This window comes from Pholcus phalangioides, unplaced genomic scaffold (genome assembly GCF_987345545.1).
Source record: "Pholcus phalangioides strain wild (caught in Gottingen) unplaced genomic scaffold, Ppha-v1.0 ptg000013l_1, whole genome shotgun sequence".
Lineage (NCBI taxonomy): Eukaryota > Metazoa > Arthropoda > Arachnida > Araneae > Pholcidae > Pholcus > Pholcus phalangioides.
In genome coordinates, this window is record NW_028301606.1 from 13254416 (window position 1) to 13273689 (window position 19274).

Sequence of the window (19274 nt, forward strand, 5' to 3'; positions counted from 1 at the left end):
GCTCCCTGGCTGTACCTTTGCTACATGCTACAAATATTTTATGAAGGTAGAAATTCATCAGATGATTCTCTCAGAGAAAATGAAGTTAAATAAAACTCAACTAAAAGTTTGTTTTTCCCACAAACTAATAATTTATAGCCTCTAGTATCAAATTCTAATAAATGAATAAATTATATACACATATATGAAATACCTGTTACTCTCTTCATTGTTTCCTTCAGATTCTTGTGGAACATCACTATCCACAGTCATCTTCTGAGGTTCTTCACAACTTAAACGATGACTTGAAATATCTACCCTGAAATCAGAAGCACATATTTTGTTTGTCCTTTCATCTCTAGTTTTTGCTCTCACATGTATACTGGTAGCTTGGCCATTTTCTATGTCTACATCAACTTCTATTTCTGGTAAAGGTAACCTCCAAAACTGAAAATTGTTGAACACACTGTCATTATCAAGATGAACGTGAAGATGACCACTTTTGGCAACCACAGAGAGAGGAGAATTGCTTCTCACCAGTTTATCACCTGTCCGCGTTGAACTCAGAACATTTGATTCCGTTACTTCACCTTCCTGAATTCCACCACTACGAGTAAACATACCAGATATATAACCTTCCCACCAGCCCTCACTACTGATGCTTGAAAAACTTGTTCTAGAATTATCCTGAAACGTATTCCTTTTAGTTTCAGATGAACTATGTTTACAGACCCAAAACAACTCGTTACAATCTCCAAACATCCTTGACTCAGATATGTCTTCATTACCGTGAATGTGCGTCAATGTACCATCTTCATTATACTGCAGTCCTGTCTTTTTAGGATCAGCAAAGGTGGATATATACCTTCCCAATGACTGGTACGCAGAAAACCTGACCTAAAATATAGCAAAAAAAAAAAAATTCAATACCACTCCAAACAAAAGATTTTTAATCCCCCATAGTGTCAGATACATAATTCCTAAAATAAGACAAACATAATTCATGAACCCAAAACATTTTAATTCTATAAGGAATAGATTCTTCAACAACCTGAGTTCCAAGGACCCATGACCGAATAATGCCTGTAAAGCAACAATTTTTTCTTCTTTGAATTCAGATCTTTATTCTCCCGAAAATGATATCAGGTATACCTATAGTTCATTGCAATTTCAACGTGCTTTTGAATTTTGAAATTGTAAGATTAAAAGATTGAGTATTTAAAAAAAAATTCACACTATAAATCAGTCTTTTGACCTATTAAATAACATTAATTCACATTTTGAGAAATTTTGATTAAAGCCGGATAAAAAGAGCACCTCGTTAGAATTAGAAACACAGGTGAAACAAAGTCTAATCATAATTGATAAACGATTCAATTTTATAACACCATCAATCGAGTTACTTTACTTTCACCTGATTTTAAAGCACAAAACATACAAAAATAAAATTTGTGATACATAAAAATTTGAGCACTCCAGACATGTTGAAGCAGATAGCTTGGTAGGACTCGACTGCGCACTGGCATTTATTTATTGCACGCAAATTTACCTTTATTCTGCATACACTTCGCACTATATTATGCAAATCAATTTTTTTATACAGGCACTAACATTGCAACAATAAATAAATTCTTAAACTTTATAAGTGCAATTCAACATAGCTTTTAATGCTTAGTACTTTCAAGAACAAATTAAACTCAATGTACCAATGAACTTCAAAATCATAAGACGAATAAAAATTAATGGGTGGTGAAAAAAGCTTACAGTAAACTCACCCAACGTGATTCATCACATAGTAGTCGAATGAATACATCAGTCAATGTCGATTTTGAAGCTGATGTTATGAGGGCAACATCAACAAATGTTTCAGCACACGCTTTGCGTATACCCCACTGATCAGCTTGACAAAGGTCCAGAAATTTAGGTAGCTGATGAAAAATGAAAAAGATTCAACAAAAATTTGCTTACACAAAAATCTTAAAATCGGAATTATAATTGTCAAAACAAGTTGATTTTTTTATAATTCATGAAATACATTTCAAAGCTCCAATTACCCCATTCACTGGCATTGCTTTCGAATATTCAATCACAAATAATGAGAAATGTCTTTATAAATGAAGAATCAAATCCTATAGCGATTCCTTTGCTTACAAATATCTTCATTTATATGGATTCAGGTACCAACAAAAAACAGCTACACTGCGAGTTGAATAGCAAATCCAGGAGAATTACTGTCACTAGAGCCCAACTAACTCAAGTCTCCCCAAAATCTTTTCCAGGTGTACCTCCACTTCTTTCTGAAAGTTTTTAAACCGTTTCATGTAAAATGAAAGAATCAGCTAATAGCAAATTCAATGGGGAAAAAATTAGACCATGTTGTATCACACAGAAGTTGGCTGAACAAATCACAAATGGATGAGAACACCTAGGAAAACTAGGTTGTCAATACCAATTCAATAGAACAAAGCTGGTGTTGGTTGTGTAGTATACATAGTGCAAAATAACTATCTTATTTTTTACTACTACTGAATCAGACATACACCTCGTCCATATTCCTCTGCGGAACTTCTAACGAATTGGTGCATGTGTACTGAACCTGACGTGAAGTATGTTTCTGTGTAATGCTTGTTATGTGTAGTGCTGCCACCTGCCAATTTTTTTTAAACTATGGGTGAAATGTAATGATTGAATAATGGTATTGTGGTAGGCCCGTTGCTCTAAACATAATTTTGAAGCTAATTATCATTAGAGAGGTATCACTGTACAAGAACTTCTACTTACAAGTATCTCTTCAGAAACTTCTGTTCCAACTATTTTACAAAATTCACCAAACTTATATGCACAGTTCTAGATAGAAATGAAAAACTATCAAATCAAACAAAATCAAATGCTATCAAAATTATCAATGCTATTTTATAAAAAAAAAAAAACAACCCATAAAATATATGAAAACAACAAGATACAAATGTATCAAAGAAAATGTAATGTATGAAAGTAATGAAAAAAGTAATGTATGAAAGAAAAAAATTGACACACACCTTCCTTATTGTTAAAGGAGCATCCATAGCCATTGAGCAGAAAGGTTCCAGAAAAAATTTCATAGTAAGTTCTTTCCCCACTACAGACACTGTCTGACACATCAACTACACACAAAAAAATAACTTGTTATGGACTCCCATAAATTTTCTATAAATATCCAACTCACAAAATAAAAAACAATATAACTGATTTCATATTTACAATTCCATCAGACTAATCAAGACAGGCAAAAAGATCCTCAAAAACTGACTTACGCACATGAAGCGTCACATGGAAGAATATATTTTTTAAATAATAGTATAATATGTAATATAATATAGTATAATATTATTATGTAGTTATTATTTGTGTAGTTAATAATAGTATTAAATAATAGTTATTTTATTTCTTAATTGTAATTTCAGAAAATTACAATCAAGAAATAAAATTAACTAAATTTTCTCCATTTACTAATCAAGGCATTCATAATTTCACTTCATTTAGGATGAAATAGGTGGCATACCCATAAAGCAATTCACATTTGAAAAGTGAATGAAAAAATATTTTAGGAACATTATTTTGCTGACAAACTTCAAGAGATACTTTCTTTCAAGTGCCTATCTAGTGCTATGTGAATTTTAGAGCCAACACCTATTTATTCCAAGCTATGAGTTAAGTGCAATGATTTTTGTAGATATGTTGCTTTCTGAGGCTAGACTTTTAACAGAGATCAGCAAGCATTAACGCCTTGAAAGCCCCGTTTACATGTGCAATAAAATATCCTGGGAATTTACCTGTAACAGGGATTTTCGTTACAACCCGTTTACATGGCGTTTTTAGTTTATGCCAGCATTCTCTCTTCTTTCCGGAAGTCGTCACTGGTTAAGTGGGTTGAATGGAAGTGGTTGGCTCAAGATGGCTGACAAAGGAGCTTACAGTAGTTTTCGTGGCACAAAGGATTATGGAAGAGATCCGAGTCACCCACCATCATTCCGCAACATATTTTGACTTAAAGATGGGACTCTCTTGACAGATCATCCCTCCTTTCTTCCCCCCTGAGGAAAAGGTTGCCAAGCAGGTAATAATTACCAAAGCGACCCCCCAATCTTGCACATGTAAACGGGACTAAAAATGGAAACCACAGAAAAACTTCAGCCCACCAACTGTGTCCTGCCAGTGAGGTTTGAACCTGGAACCTCACTATGCAAGTCTGTCACCATGACCACACAACCACACAGTTGCTCGTTCAGGAAACTGCAACATTTGATACAATACTAGTCTTGTCCATTTCTGTGGAAATGTTAGTCTTCTTGGATTATTATATGTATTGCATTACTCAAATGATTTACAACCTATTCTTATCTTACAGCACACTTGAATCAGGATTAAAAAAATATATAGTTTTAATGATTTAATTACTGACCCAGACAAAACAATTTTTGCCCAATTGTAATAAAGACAATTAACTTTCCTGAAACAAAATTTAAAGCCATGAAATGTTTGGACTGTCAGAAATAATTCAGCCAATTGCGTTAATTGTTGGGACACTCCTATAATCTCTTCAAGGCAAAGCAATTAAAAATTAAAAACAGCATTAATCTATTAAAAAAAAAACAAGGCTTAGTCCAACTATCAACTATTGTTAACACATTCCAATTACTTTCCTTGTCACACCAATACCGCACTAATTTTTGATAATTAAATCTCGACAAGTTTTGATAGACACTGATTTTCTACATTATTAAAACTGCAGCCTCCCTTAATCATTATGATATACATTTTCTATTAAACTTCTATCACTTTAAGGCAATGTGTGAGAAAAGCAAAATGCTCTCTAAAACACTCTTGAACATGAAAGTCAAGAAATAAAAACTAGTTACACAAGATGAGGAAGTGAAAATAAATTACCAAAACTACCTTATGCAAACACTGTTTAGCGAGCGGTAACATCAGCAAATTTATCACTTACAAAAGACAGATGATTCAAGAAAAATATTTTGTACGTTAGAGTAAAAACTTGTTTCATTAACACTTATATTTAATGTTGATCTATTTTCAGTAGAAATAACTAGATTTTACTTTACAAACTCTAGTTCTCTTCAAGTTATCCATTTAGTTATTATTAACTATAGTAATATATGATACTTAAAAGTAATTTGCATAATGATAACGATTTATAAAGTCATGTAACTTACACAAATACCAGTTTTTCAAAAAAAAAACCCCCACAATTCCTCTACTGAATTACAATAAACAGTCGTGTTCTATGGATTAAAAAAAAAACTGAAGGTTCAACTTCCAGGTTTTCAGACACTCCAGTAACATCAGTGTATATGCAAGTGTTAGCCTAAAAAAAAAAAAAATTGATGTGTAGTCAAAATGGGTAGCTTAGCTCATCAAAGCTGGCTGTGATATGAAACATAACCAACATATTCACATCCACTCTGATGAGCTGAGCAACCCATTACATATAATCCTTGCAGATGGATGATAGTATTCAAAAGCCCACACACTCATCAAAGCTGCTGTGATATGTATTAGATAGTAACATGCCACAACAACCTTGTGAGTGCGAAAGCCCTGCATCACTTTTACCAGCTTGTATAAAAAAAAGTTAACTACAGGAAAAACATTTGTACATAAAAAAACGAGTAAAGTAATAAAAATTAAAAATAAACCATACATTAGAAGCTAATACACTCACTGCGTGCTACCATTAGAAACCTGTCACCTAAACATTACATGTACTTACCATAATAATGAAGATTGGGCGATGACATTCAACCACAGCTGCTCATCAAAGGTGGCTGTGATATGAGATAAGAATGAATACACATTTCACAGCCACTTTGACGGCACCTGATGACTGTATTCTTCTCTTGCTTCTTGGGCGTAAATGTCCTTTCCGTCAAAGACAAGGTAGTGAGATGATCAAATAAGTACATCTCACTACCCATGTCTTTCACAAAACTGACATTTCTAAATAAAATTGATAAGAAAAGACTTGCGAAAAATACAACAAAAGCAGATTGCTTTGTGTGTTTTATATACAAGTGATACAGAATACAAGGCCATATTAAAAGCCAGTTATATAGTTCAGCACTCACCCATGAAAGAACAAAATTACATAGAAACAAATTTCACAAATCAGAAAATATCAATACTCACAGTGAACGATTCTGTCCTCCTGTCTTCATTCTTTGCTGTGGTCATAGCTTGATGAGCTATCAGAGGACAAATCCATTCATTCAAGAGAACTGAAAGAAAAATAATTATGAAGTATAATCAGATAATAGTCATATCTAGGTTGTAAATCAAAATACAGAGCCATCATTGTCCCCGGGGATAATGGAATGTTCCAGGGGGTGATACAAGCTACTAGTATAACATAGGATCCTATGGGGTAGATTGCGGTGGGAGAAAATTTCTGAAGGGGGTGATGGTGAAAAAAAGGTCGGGAAACACTGATCGATCTATAGACAAATGCTATTCAAGGCAATAGCGAGATTGTTTTATATTCAATATGAAAAATCATTGTTAGATAAAATCATAAGCTCCAAAACAAGAAATTATACAAAATAAAAACAGATGGAGCGGAAACAAGTTATTGTACCCTTCCCACCACTTCAATGCCCTAGACTAGTGATGGGTCAACTTAAAGAGAAGACCAAAAATAAAAAGTTTTTGTAGACCAGACATAGAATCATAATTGGAATTTTTATGCTTCAAAATGAAGTCACAGGATGTGTTGTATACTTTAAGGACCGGCATGATTACATTGCCATAAATGCCAATTTTTGAAAAATCTAGTGTATAACATGATGAAACATATTTCCCACCGAATAAAACATGCCCTACAAATAAAAAAAGAAACCGGGAATTTTTTTATATTGCACAAGATGAGCAAATGACCTGTTTTTCCCAGGACACTCATATTTTCTACCATCCTTATTTCTTTTTAACAATTAGCAACTTTGCTTACTTGCGACATATTTAGCTACGATTAGATTTTCCATTTTTGAAATCCTTATTTCCCACATATTTCCTGAAAAACATGGTTAGCCTGGAATTGCAAGGATTGAAAGAGTATTTTGTTCAGGATTTTCCATTCAAGCAAAGCACAATTTATAAATTGCCAGGGATTTTTCTATAAACATACAAAAAAATCTGAAGAATGTTTCCGACTAGAAGATTTTAATAAAGCTGAAAAACCTGAAAGCTTTCTAGGTAAATTGGAAGCATTACACCTATGCATTGCCACTGCAGTAAGGAGTCCCACACATTTTAACTATATGTATATTTATAAGAGACTGGGTGAATATTTGACTGCTATTTGATATATTCGGCCTATTCCACTTTTGTAATGTCTGGGCACTGAGCTATATAGAAACTGGAGTGAAGACTCCCTATACAATAACAAGGATGTGCACGAGCCAATGCAAAGGAATACAAAAGTGGACCTGATAGAGCGAAGTAGGCAAAACATTGCCGATTTCAGCATGTAAACTATATATGGGGGAGGGGAGACTTGCATCTTGAATATTTGTTTTCATATTTCATTATTGCTGCCCATACACAAATGTTGATATCGTGTTCTGCCTATAATTGCATCAAACGATGGGGAAAATTAAAGGAAGATGGGCAATAAACTTTGGTTTCATGGGTAAGTGCACATGGTTTTATACTAAAAGATGCATTGATTTTTATACTACAATTGTAAAATTAGACGTACAGTTTTAATTTCACATTCAATTTGTTTCAGCATAATGCAAAATAACAAATTAATTTCGTATGAATTTTAAACGTCATATTTTGAAATTTACAGAGTTGGTAAAATACTAGACAAAGTTTTTGCATTGTAACAAAGTAATTATTTGATAGCAAACAAATAGTGATCTTGTGAATTGAGATTGTAATATTTCAAATTATGCTCTCAGGACCTGTTTGTAAATTGTTTATTAAAAAACTTATATGTATAAATTGTGTGTGTATATATATATATATATAATATTAGGAAAAGAATGTAGGAAGAAACATTATGGGAGATTTTTGCCATCTGCAGGTATCCACTCAAAAAGTTAGAAAAAGTAAGAGAGGGTACCCTCCTTAGACAATATAATCATAGCATATAATAAAAAAAAATCCCTGAAAATTTTTCTTAAATTAAAAAAATACCAAAAATAATAAATACCAAATGCTACTCAAACACCCCCCCCCCCAAAAAAAAAACGATTCAATATCTGCTTTGGCAGAATCATTAATGGCACATAAATTTTGTTGATAGGATTTGGTAAAAAAATAGGAAATTTTACCGAAAAGTAGGACGAGTGGGAGCCCTGTATCTGCAGACACAGAATTTAGCTGACCAAATCACGAATGGGGACACTTGAACTCGATTAGTCAACAAGAGCTTTATAGTAGACTAAAGTTAGTGTTGGTTACGTACATAATACGAAATAAAGATCTTCGGTATCTCATCTTCCACTAGATTGATTCTCATTAAATTTTGAAGCTGTTCAACCTTCAATCAGTTTATCTTAACAGTATATAACACTCTAGTGTTTTAAAAACTTCTTTAAATTTTGGGTAGAAGCTGGAACGAATCAAATGATTTCCCATAGAAACCTGTATGAAATCACAATTTTTGCTAACAAACCCGATTCCAGAACAAATTATCTTCATTAGAAGTGTATCACTACAATATTGAAATACTATCTTAAATACTATATACACCATTAAATTTGACTGTCAGTATCATGGCAGTAAAAATCTTTAAGCTATCAATTTATGAATATTTATTTAAATAAATTGCATAATTAAAATCCAAGGTCATTTGAAATTACCAATGATAAATAAAATTGGTAATTTCAAATGGTGTGATGAATCTTAAAATTTTATACTTGACAGCCAAATCACTATTCGTCCCATCTCTAATATTTATTACATGGTTTTGGTTTTTTTTTCTTCTTTTGCACATGCAGAAGATTTTAACTAAATTTTCTATATGCCAAAAATGGAACAATTTTTTTTAAAAACACTGAAATTGAAAATTTCTACACTTATTTTAAAATCAGTGGTGGGCTAGATAGAACCTCTAGGCGGGCTGTAGTTTGCATATCACTACAGTAGACAAACTCGTCAATTCAAACCCTTACATTCTGAATATGTATTGTAACCTTTGAAATTCAATACTCATTAATCTTAGAAGTTCTACAGCGGTGATAATCAACGTGGGACCCAAGGAAACAATTTGAGAATGAGTTTTACCTAATGAGTTTTTACCAAACTTTAATACTTGGAACTTTTCGTAACGCCCATTTTCATATCAGTTCAAATTTATACTCTTCAACAACTTTTTGTGAGGACTTAATTTTTTCTGTGTGTTTTCTTTTGAAGGGGGTTTGATCAGAGGTTCTTAACATTTTGTGTTCAATGAAAAATTCACCTTGTGCTAGATGAAGACCACGGACCCACAGTGCCAATAAAATGAAAGCCTTAGTTCCTTCACAATATTCTGTATCTAGTAATATGTGTGAAAACAATAAATAAATTTAATTTCTCATCCAAGCTCAGACCCTCTGAAATTTCTCCAAGGAACCCTGGTTAAGAACCACTGCCTTTGATTATCTAGGTTGGTTTATTTTTTTTTTTTGGCTCCCTTAACGTGAACAGGTTTTTTTTTTTTTTTAAACCCATTAAAGACAGATTTTTAAAAAGAATAAAAACAGATTGGAACCACTATTTATTGGTAAAGAAAAATTTCTAATGACAAAATTTTCTTACTAACCGGCATCAATTGGCTAACATGTAATTACAAGTAATGGTGAAAAAACAGGAGTAAGGTGGGAGGCAGACTTTAAAGATGTGAAACAAAAAATAAAGATTTTTACATTAAAAAAAATTATTACGGAACTATGAAGTCTCACAAAACAGGATACCCTCTGTAAAAAGTTCAGTTACGGCTCAAAGAGACCAGGATTTCAGATTCAGATATTCTTTGGTAGGCATGGAATTAAAAGAACTGGGAACCACTTTTCTACAGGATTAGACAAGCAACTAAGACCAATTTAAAAACTATCTTATAAAATTTTTTGGAAAGTGAAAACACAGTTAAACTTTAATGAACACAGACAATTCTATGTACCACAATTTGTATAGCAATTACTAAGAGCATTTGTATATACCATTGTCTATCAAACTTCTCTCTAACAATTCCAGGAGAGCCAGACGACCTGCCATGCGCACCTAAGCATAAAAAAGAAAAAGTTAATCTTACATAATTTGAAAAAATCATTAGTACCGTAATTTCCTGCTTGTAAGTGACGAACTAATACTAAACTAGACACAACACTGAAAACATAGGTCATACTCACAAAATTAGACAAAATAAAAAATTAAAAATGTCAACCAAAAAAAAAAAAAACCAAAATTCTTAGGGACATTTCTTTACCTGCTGACAAATTAAATATAGTTGGCTCTCTGAATACACAAATTTCATATTCATGGTTTTTGTATTTGCCGTCTAAAAGTGAAAAACTTGCAAGGAAAATATTGACAAAGGTTAGCCTCATTACTGTTATTATGGCATCAATGAGTCTACAGTCAAATATATCAAGAAATAAAAACGTAAAATTTGATCAGTCATTGCTGTAGCTATACCCGCTACCATAGAGCCCTGGATCTACATCTCGTGTAGAAAATTCGTTGTTTCCATGAAATAGACACTTCTATGGTATGTGTTTCACATGTAAAAAAATTGGTAAAGGAAACCTTGTTACTATACTCAGACATGGCACACAGATACTGTAAAAATAAGATACCTAAAGAACAAAATTTTAAGGCTTAAGTTCAGGGCTATCCACTCAAAAAATTAGAAAAAGTATGGCTAAAAAATAGGAAGAGGGTACTCCACAGACAGCATATAATCATACCGCAATAAAAAAATCTTCAAAAAAAAAAAAATTTCAAATTAATTTTTTTTTTTCACAGCACTATTTCACTATCCTATAAGATTGACTCAAGCTAAAGCAAAATTACAGAAATGACTTAGATACAAAAACAATTTTTGGCCAAAACAATGCCAAAAAACAAACTAGCTACACCACAGGTAATTCTGTTTTTTGTCTCTTCAAAACTAGAGATGGGACGAATATTCTGCCACTATTCAGCCCTTTTGCTGAATATTCAGTTTGGTCAAATAATGCTCAGGTATTTACATTCGGCCAAATATCTGTAAATCTAAGCGTAACAAACTAATTTAAAAAAAAAACTTAATTGAAATTTTTCGTACAAATTAAAAATTTATATGTGCATTATATTTTGTGTGGTGTATATCACTTTCTGTAAGAGTGGCTATGTCAGGGTAAATTTCTAGGATAAATAAAACATGAAACTGAGAATATAATCCTACTGCAATAAAAAAGAAGCAAGCATGAATTACACAAGTTCAGTAACTGAAGGATGTACCAAGACAAACACATTGAGCTACTGAAAGAGACAAAAAACATTTGAAGAGGAAAAAAAAATAAATCATACATTTTTTATGATGCATTACTAATTTAGAGTAAATAATTTAAGTAATATTTAAATACTGTAGAATTTGGTTAATTCTAACTTAATTCAAATTTTGAATAATTCGAACCTTTACACACTCCCCTTGAATTTCCCGCCTAATTTAAATGTTAAAATTTCTTGTTTAATTTGACGTTAAGAGTGAAAAAATTATGATTTTTGTATCAGCAAATTTAGTTTCGAAAACTTCTAAAAGTCACACAGACTGTTTTATTTGCCCAAGTTGTTAAACAAATTTTCAAAACAAAAGTTTTGAATATTGTTTTTCTCTATTCTTTCTATTATAATTTAATGCCTATTTTGATATTGTTCAGCTGGAGTGCATGGAAAATTTATACCACTTGGTACCAATTTTTTTTAAATGTTATTCAACTTATAGATCAAGGTGTACCATTCAAAATCTGAATCTTTTTTATAGTCAAAGTACAAAGTGTAATAGGTTACTCAGTGTATTTCATTGATAGCATGAGAATGACAAGCAAAACTTGGAAAACAGTTTCATAACCGATGATCATGAATTGTTTCCGTAAATAAGATTTTGAGCATGGTCAAGAAATTCTGCAGTGATGTTGATTCAAGAACAGTAGCCAAGATCAATTATATAAATAATTAAAATTTGGGAAATACAGTTTCGTAACCGATAAAATTTTAATTGACTATTACTCTCAAACATGTGAATGTTGGTAATTAAATTGCAATTTGTAGCCTTTTTACAGGTCCAGGATATATTAATTGGATAGAGTTTTGGATAAATCAAACTTCTTTCCAGTGACTTTGGATTAACCAAGTTTGACTATATCTCATTTAAATTTGATTTTGGGTATAATAACAATAAAAACCTTTCAATTACCAGTTTTTAATATTCATTTAAATAAATTGCATAATTGAAATTGCCGCCTGGCAGTCGAGTGGTTAGGGAACTAGCTTCTCACTGTGCAGGTCTGGGTTCGAATCCTGTTTGGGCATAGATGTTTATTAACACTAACAAATTCCCCGGACAGATCATGCTGATCCCTTGGGAATAAGCGAGGATCACGTTATTAAATAAGAAAAAAAATGCAATATCACATTCAAAATTACCAATTTCATTTTCAATTAAAAACTAACTTTATAATTTCGATAAATTTTAAATAAAATCAATATTTGGTATTTGACAAAAACATCAGTCGAATATTTGGTATTCGGCCAAATCACTATTCATCCCATCCCTACTCAAGACCACTTCCAAAAACAGTGCAAAATGTGCAAATTACAAGGTCCGGTTTAAATAAGTCAAGGTGAACCGGATGGCTTTACTGCATTGTCCATCCTTTTTTACTAAAGGGATTTATTTGCATTTTACTGATCAATGCCAGTGAATTGTTTTTGAAAAATGAAGCACTTTCATTTCTAGCTCTATGCTGAGTATATTGTGAATATTGTTTGTCTCTCCACATGCCCTAAAAATGCAGAAGACAATTGAATGCTATTAGGTAGCATCCAGTCATAAAGCCTATATATAAGCCAACTGCTTTGTTATGTAAACTGTCGATTAATCAATACACAAAATGTACACCATAATTTTAAATGATGAAATCCAAGAGATCATGAAATAGAGTAGAAACTTTTTTTTCACCCAGATAAAAGTTTTCAATGACTACTCTACTTGTTGAACCCTCAACATAAAAATAAACAATCGTCCACATACAGTCCCAAATAACATGAAAAACAATATAATATCTGCTTTGGCAAAATCATTAATTGCAATCTACAACATTTGTAATATTTGGTAATACATCAATGATTCCTTCAATTAAAATCAATTACATAAGTTTTGCGGATAGGATTAGGTAGAAAATACAAAAAACTAGAAAGTAGGACATTTTACCAAAAAGTAGGACCCCTGGGTTATCCGCAGATTTTCCATATTCACGGTCTCCCCTGGAACGTAACCCCCCCCCCCCCAATACGGAGAGACAATTATAGTTAGCAGCAAAGTTTGTTAAAAATTCATGGTGAAAAAATGTGATTCAAATTTACCAACGTTAAGAGACATCTGAAATTTCTATATATTTTGCCTATTTCAGCACTAATTTTATATTCATACTTGACACGCAACATGTTCTATATATTTTGACTGCCCATCGTCCTTTCAGACAAGCACAGATACTTTGAACAGGTTTTTTTCCATGGGAATATACTTTTCATAGGAATAACAGATTTTTAATTTGTTTTTGTTTTGCTAGAACAGTTTTTCATTTTTATCCTCCCTAACCTTTGTCAAACCTTTCTTCTGGTTGCCTTATGTCAGGAAAGACATTTCATCATGTTTTGCAACACAAATAAAAAAGCTATAGATGCTGCAAACATGTGATTTTTAAAAATAAGCATAACTGAAATACAAGGTAAAATAAAAAGTTTTCAATTATATGAAAAAAAGAAAAACCTGTCTATAACGATACTGCAGGAACCTAGAAAAAATAGTTTTCGTTGTAGAAAGGTTATAATTGAAGACAGTTTCAGCATTTGCACTATTTCTCATTGAACAGGAATTCCGATGGGACCAAAGAAAATATTGTTATAGGCAGTATCATTGTACAGATCATCTCCAAAACAATTATATACAAACAATTTCCCGCATTCTGGTAGTAATTTTTTTTCTGAAGACGCCAACGAATATGCGATCCTAGTTCATTTACTTCTGCCAATTGGTATTTCGTAATTTATTTCAGATGGTATCTGATTTTAAAAAAAATCATTGCAGCGTAACCTCAAAATCTGGCTGTTTCAACTTGAAAAAAGTGTTAAACAAGCAAATCTGGAATTTTTTCCAAAAAACTTGGAATTACGTTTTATATAAATGTGCCATAGATGAATAAAACTGACAATAAAATTTTGAAAAATTATTTCTTTGTTCATGTCCCAATATTTTTATCATCATAAAATGTCCACTCTGTTACAATCATTTAGGAAATATATTTTTTAGATTAAATCTGCTAACACTTTTGATCTCATTGAAAATTTTACTTTTAATGCTTGATCAACAATTTTGAATCCAACTTTTGCAATACAACTCAATATTCCGAAAAAATTCAATATTCATGTTCAAATTCGAACTCAATATTCACATTATGTTTTTAGTACCAGATTTCTCTGCGTTGGATGTCCACTCTGTTACGTCATTATTTTTTCATGTATATCAACATTAAGTGATAGTACATGGAGATATGCTTCAAAATATAATAGTTATATTAATCATCTAAGTTTTTAATGAAAAAATAATAATTTAGACTTCTCTACTCTGTTACATATTTAAAAAACTCAAGCAATGCAACAGAATGGAAACTACAATGTAAAGCTTTTAGTTGAGAGATTTTGAAGTATTAAATTTAATTTAATACTTCAAACTGCTTATTGTGCTGCATTGCGTGTTGTGATACACTGCATATAGTGGTGAATTTCTAATTGTGATTCACTGTATATAGTAGTATCTATTTAATTTAAACACTTTACAGCATTATCCATCGTGTTATTTTTTCAGTTAAATATTAAAGTTAAGTAATACAGATTGTCAAAAGCATTGCTAGACAGATCCAGGAAGATGTGTCAAAAGGGCATTTTAATATGATTAACAGTCTTTTAAATGACAAAACACTTTATATTTTATAGGGCAAGTATTATTTTCTAATGTAAAAAAAAATTTTTTTTTTTTTTTCTTCCAAGCTCAACTCTTGATCACTAACGTAAGAAGTATAGACATAAGATTTATACCAATATCAAATTACTATTCAATTTCAACAAAAAAATTTGAAGCAAAATCCAGACGATGTAATATACGGCTGAGCAGGTCCATTGTCAACTTTAAACAGATTTAACTAGAACCAAAATTCAAATTTTTTTTTTGGGGGGGGGGGGGGGGTTGGTTTTGAATTTCTCATTGGTGACTACATTCTCTAAATGTTAGTCTTTGGGACAATGATCACATTTTGTACATAATTGAGAAAATAGTGCATTTGCACAGCTTATTTATAAGATATTTTTTTTCTCAGTTTAAGTATTTCTGCCCCTTATGTTACAACTCTTACAAGAAGCATTTTTGCAGTTCGCAGGCAAAAAAATTAAAGAACACACCAAATTAAGATGTCAGCATATAAATTACCAACTCATTGTTTGTCAGAAACAATCCGTTTTGATTTTTAGTAGTTAAATATGTAAAAATAAAACTTTTCTATATACTATTTTAAAGAAAAAAAAACCATGAAAAGCCATCAAAACTACAAAAAAAGTCTTTTTTTAACTGCCTTGTTTTCAGCATGTGTATAAGAAATGTCAATTTTCTTATTTTAAGGAGTAAAAAATAAAAATAATTTTTGGGGTTTCATGACAATCGTGAATTTTATCCACTCTTACAAAAACAAATATCACTGAAAATATTAAATATTTCTACAAAATGAAATTAAAAAATATTTATGAAAAAAATATTAAAAAAATATTTATGAAGTCATTCGCTATAATTTTAGATAAATTTTATTTGCAAAATTCAACTTCGGACACACATTCCTCAGTTTAAAATTATGGAATATACACTTTTTTTTTTGGGGGGGGGGGGGGGGGAGAGATGACCCTATATACAGGTTTCAATGTGTTTCCCACAACAAAAATAAAATAGCCACAATGACATTTAATAAAAGCATTCATTGTTTTTCCAGAATAAATCTAGTTGGTGAATTAATTTGCAATTCTAATTCATTTTAAAAGGAAGTTCAAGTAACGATTACATTCTTAACATTTAGAACAAAATTTGATAAGTGACAACTAGTGTTATGAACCTGTTTTCCAAATGTTGCGAATGGAAAAAAAGCTGAAGATAACTTCATTTGTCTATTAAAACTATTGATAAAAAAATATTTTAAATTATAAAGAAGGGATGAAATATGAAAGTATACCAATTTTAAAAATATATATATTACTGAATATAAGAATATATTTTGTTTTAAAATTGAAAGTTACTTTAAAATTTTAAAAACAGGCTGGGGACAGCAAGGAGAAAGGCATTTCCTCAAATGAAAATTTGTTTGAGCAAATTCAAAAAATCTATTGATAAAAAAAATTAGAGTGGCATCTTGTCAGAAACCGGAATATAAATAGAAAAAGTGATAAAAAAAAAAGTTCTGAGCTAAATAAATTTAACACAAACTGCTGGAGATCCATTTTTAAAGAATAACCCATATATGAATTTCTTAAATATAGATTACGTCATTTACCATTTTCTGTAGTTTTTCTCAAGAAGCTGTAGACATAGATGTAACTACAAGAACAGACGTTTCTTCAGAAATAATTTTTTTTCCCAAAATAGCCCAGCCCTACAAGATTTTATTTTTGGGGATGAAGGCAATATCCAGAAGTTTGTATAATGCAGATAAGATGACATTTTCCAAAAGCAGCGAAATTGACTTGTGGGTATTATAAGTAGGACAAAATGGGAGTGGTAATATGAACAATTAATGCTTAGCTGCAATCTTGAATAAAAAATTGATGCAAGATATTGCAAAATATTAACATTCAGACATCCTTATGCAGGTAAATTTATGGTCACATGACACTATTGCAAGACATTAATGCCCGAGTTCAATCCTAGTGTCCATGCAGTAAATAACACGTGTCTGTTTTTTAACTATGTATAAGGTGCAAGCCAGTGGTTCATTGAGAGTTTTACAACAAATGTGAAGGTTTTGTATCAGCTTGAATTTACTTGCATGTTCAAAGCAATGATTTGAAATTAGATTTTTTAGATTAGAAGGCTAATTTATAAAACCAATATGAACTTCTATGAAGTTGTATGCATAAAAAATTCTTTTGTAATTACAAAAACTGAAATAAGAAATTTTTAAACTTCAAAAAGTGTCATAAAAAGTCCAACATTTTCTATAATAAATAATAGTGAATGTTAGATTACCTGAAATTGTGAATCATCAGACAGTTTCACAACTATTGGCACAAGCTGTTGTCTTATGATGAACTCTAAGTCGGGTCCATTATTTCTACAGAATGTGGCAATTTCAGGAATATGTTCAGCAACCTCAGAACGAACAACTTCCTCTGTGGAACATTTAAATAGCCTAATTAATTTTAAATCAAACATTGCAACATACACAATGTAGTTTTCAACTTCAGACGAATCTAAAAACCATATAGTCCCATATAACTGAATAGAACATAAGTTGTCTTATGTGAATAGAACAAAAATTATCTTCCTAGTGGCTTTCAAAAATTATCTTCCTAGTGGCTTTCAAAAATATAACCTACAAATAAACTCCCAAAACATTTTCAGATAGTCTATAGTGATGTTAAAAGAACGAAATTTTGAATTTTTTATTCTATATTACACAGGTGTTATTACATTCTGTATCCCAATTTTAAATTAAGTGTGCTAATATTTGGCTGGGCAGGTCTGGGTTAAGGAGAGGAATGTTTGAACAGAAGTTCATGATCATAGCACCAAAACCATGTACCAAAAACTGATGTACGTCTCGTCACCGACTGATCAGTGTAGCTGCAAAACAATTTCTAGAAAAATTTTGATAAAGTAAAAATAATTCTATGTTGAAAATTTTTACTGCAGAAAATTTTCTGCCAGCTGAGGGCTCATTGAAAAACATTGATTTAGGGGACTGAACATTAACCCATTGTTTAAAGGGTCATATTTCTCTTTCATCTTAAGCATCGAGTTTACTGCCGCTCTCAAGCATGTTTTAACAAAAAAAATCATGATCTCATTCTTAAATCGGTATAACTTGTTTTGGATAATGTCTCCCAAACAAGTCATTCAAATTAATAAAGAACGAAACAAATGCAGGAAGCCACAGATTAATATAAAACAGCTATTTACACGTATTCACAAGCAGTTTTAACTAAGCATGCTGTACTGCGTCATAGTCCGTATAGATGGCGGACCCTCAAGTGTCTCCTAGAGAACGTATTGTGTTTACAAGTTTAGTTTTAACTGGTACCGCTGATATGAAAGCACATTATTGTATTCCTAGTTAATTAAATTATGTTTTTAATATGTTTTATATTCCGACTACATTCAGTGTCAGGATAAATGGTGACCTTCACACATGTTTTAGAACATTGTAGCTAATTCCTTATGCACCAGCGATTCCCAACATAAGCGTTAACGCCCCCTTGGGGGGGGGGGGTTAGAAGCTACGGGTATAACATAGGATCCTATGGGTTAGACTGCATTGGGAGGTGATGGGAGAAAAAAATTTCTGAAGAGGGGACGATGGGACACAAAAAAGGTTGGGAAACTATGTTCTACACCAACTTGGACCCGGTTTACATTTTACTTTCGTGCCACGTGCTTTCTGTACGTCCGTCAAAGATGGATATATTCTAATTTTCTAGTCTTATGGATATTTGTGAAGCCTACATGATGCTACTGAATCGAGAGATTAACTTACGTTCCTGAAATTCAAGGTAAGAACTTTCTCCACTCTTGATTTGTCGCTTGTTTATTTTTCCAGCCTACATCCTCGACATCTGCCATAGCTCAGGCCTATTGCATCAGCCAAAGATTCACGGATTGCCTTTCGAGCCCCTCCGTTCTGGGAACCAAATCCAGAGGTTTGGTTTCTTTAAACTGAGTCACAATGCAAAATAACAAACATATAACCACTGATACAACTAAATTTCATTCCATTGTAGGATCTCCTGATTGTAAAGTG

General features: G+C 31.8%; 1 protein-coding gene across 3 annotated transcripts in view; it reads right to left on the reverse strand.

The window, feature by feature from the left end:
- Nucleotides 1-19274, reverse strand: part of LOC149078630 (serine/threonine-protein phosphatase 4 regulatory subunit 1-like) — a 147208-nt gene that overhangs the window by 9291 nt on the left and 118643 nt on the right. For all 3 annotated transcript variants that reach the window (XM_089240769.1, XM_089240771.1, XM_089240770.1), the window contains 7 exons: nucleotides 17504-17646; nucleotides 10182-10242; nucleotides 6166-6254; nucleotides 3018-3122; nucleotides 2761-2826; nucleotides 1755-1907; nucleotides 194-876 (listed from right to left, as the gene is read on the reverse strand). In XM_089240769.1, the coding sequence (XP_089096895.1) occupies nucleotides 194-876; nucleotides 1755-1907; nucleotides 2761-2826; nucleotides 3018-3122; nucleotides 6166-6254; nucleotides 10182-10242; nucleotides 17504-17646 (1300 nt within the window). The remainder of the gene's footprint in view (nucleotides 1-193; nucleotides 877-1754; nucleotides 1908-2760; nucleotides 2827-3017; nucleotides 3123-6165; nucleotides 6255-10181; nucleotides 10243-17503; nucleotides 17647-19274) is intronic.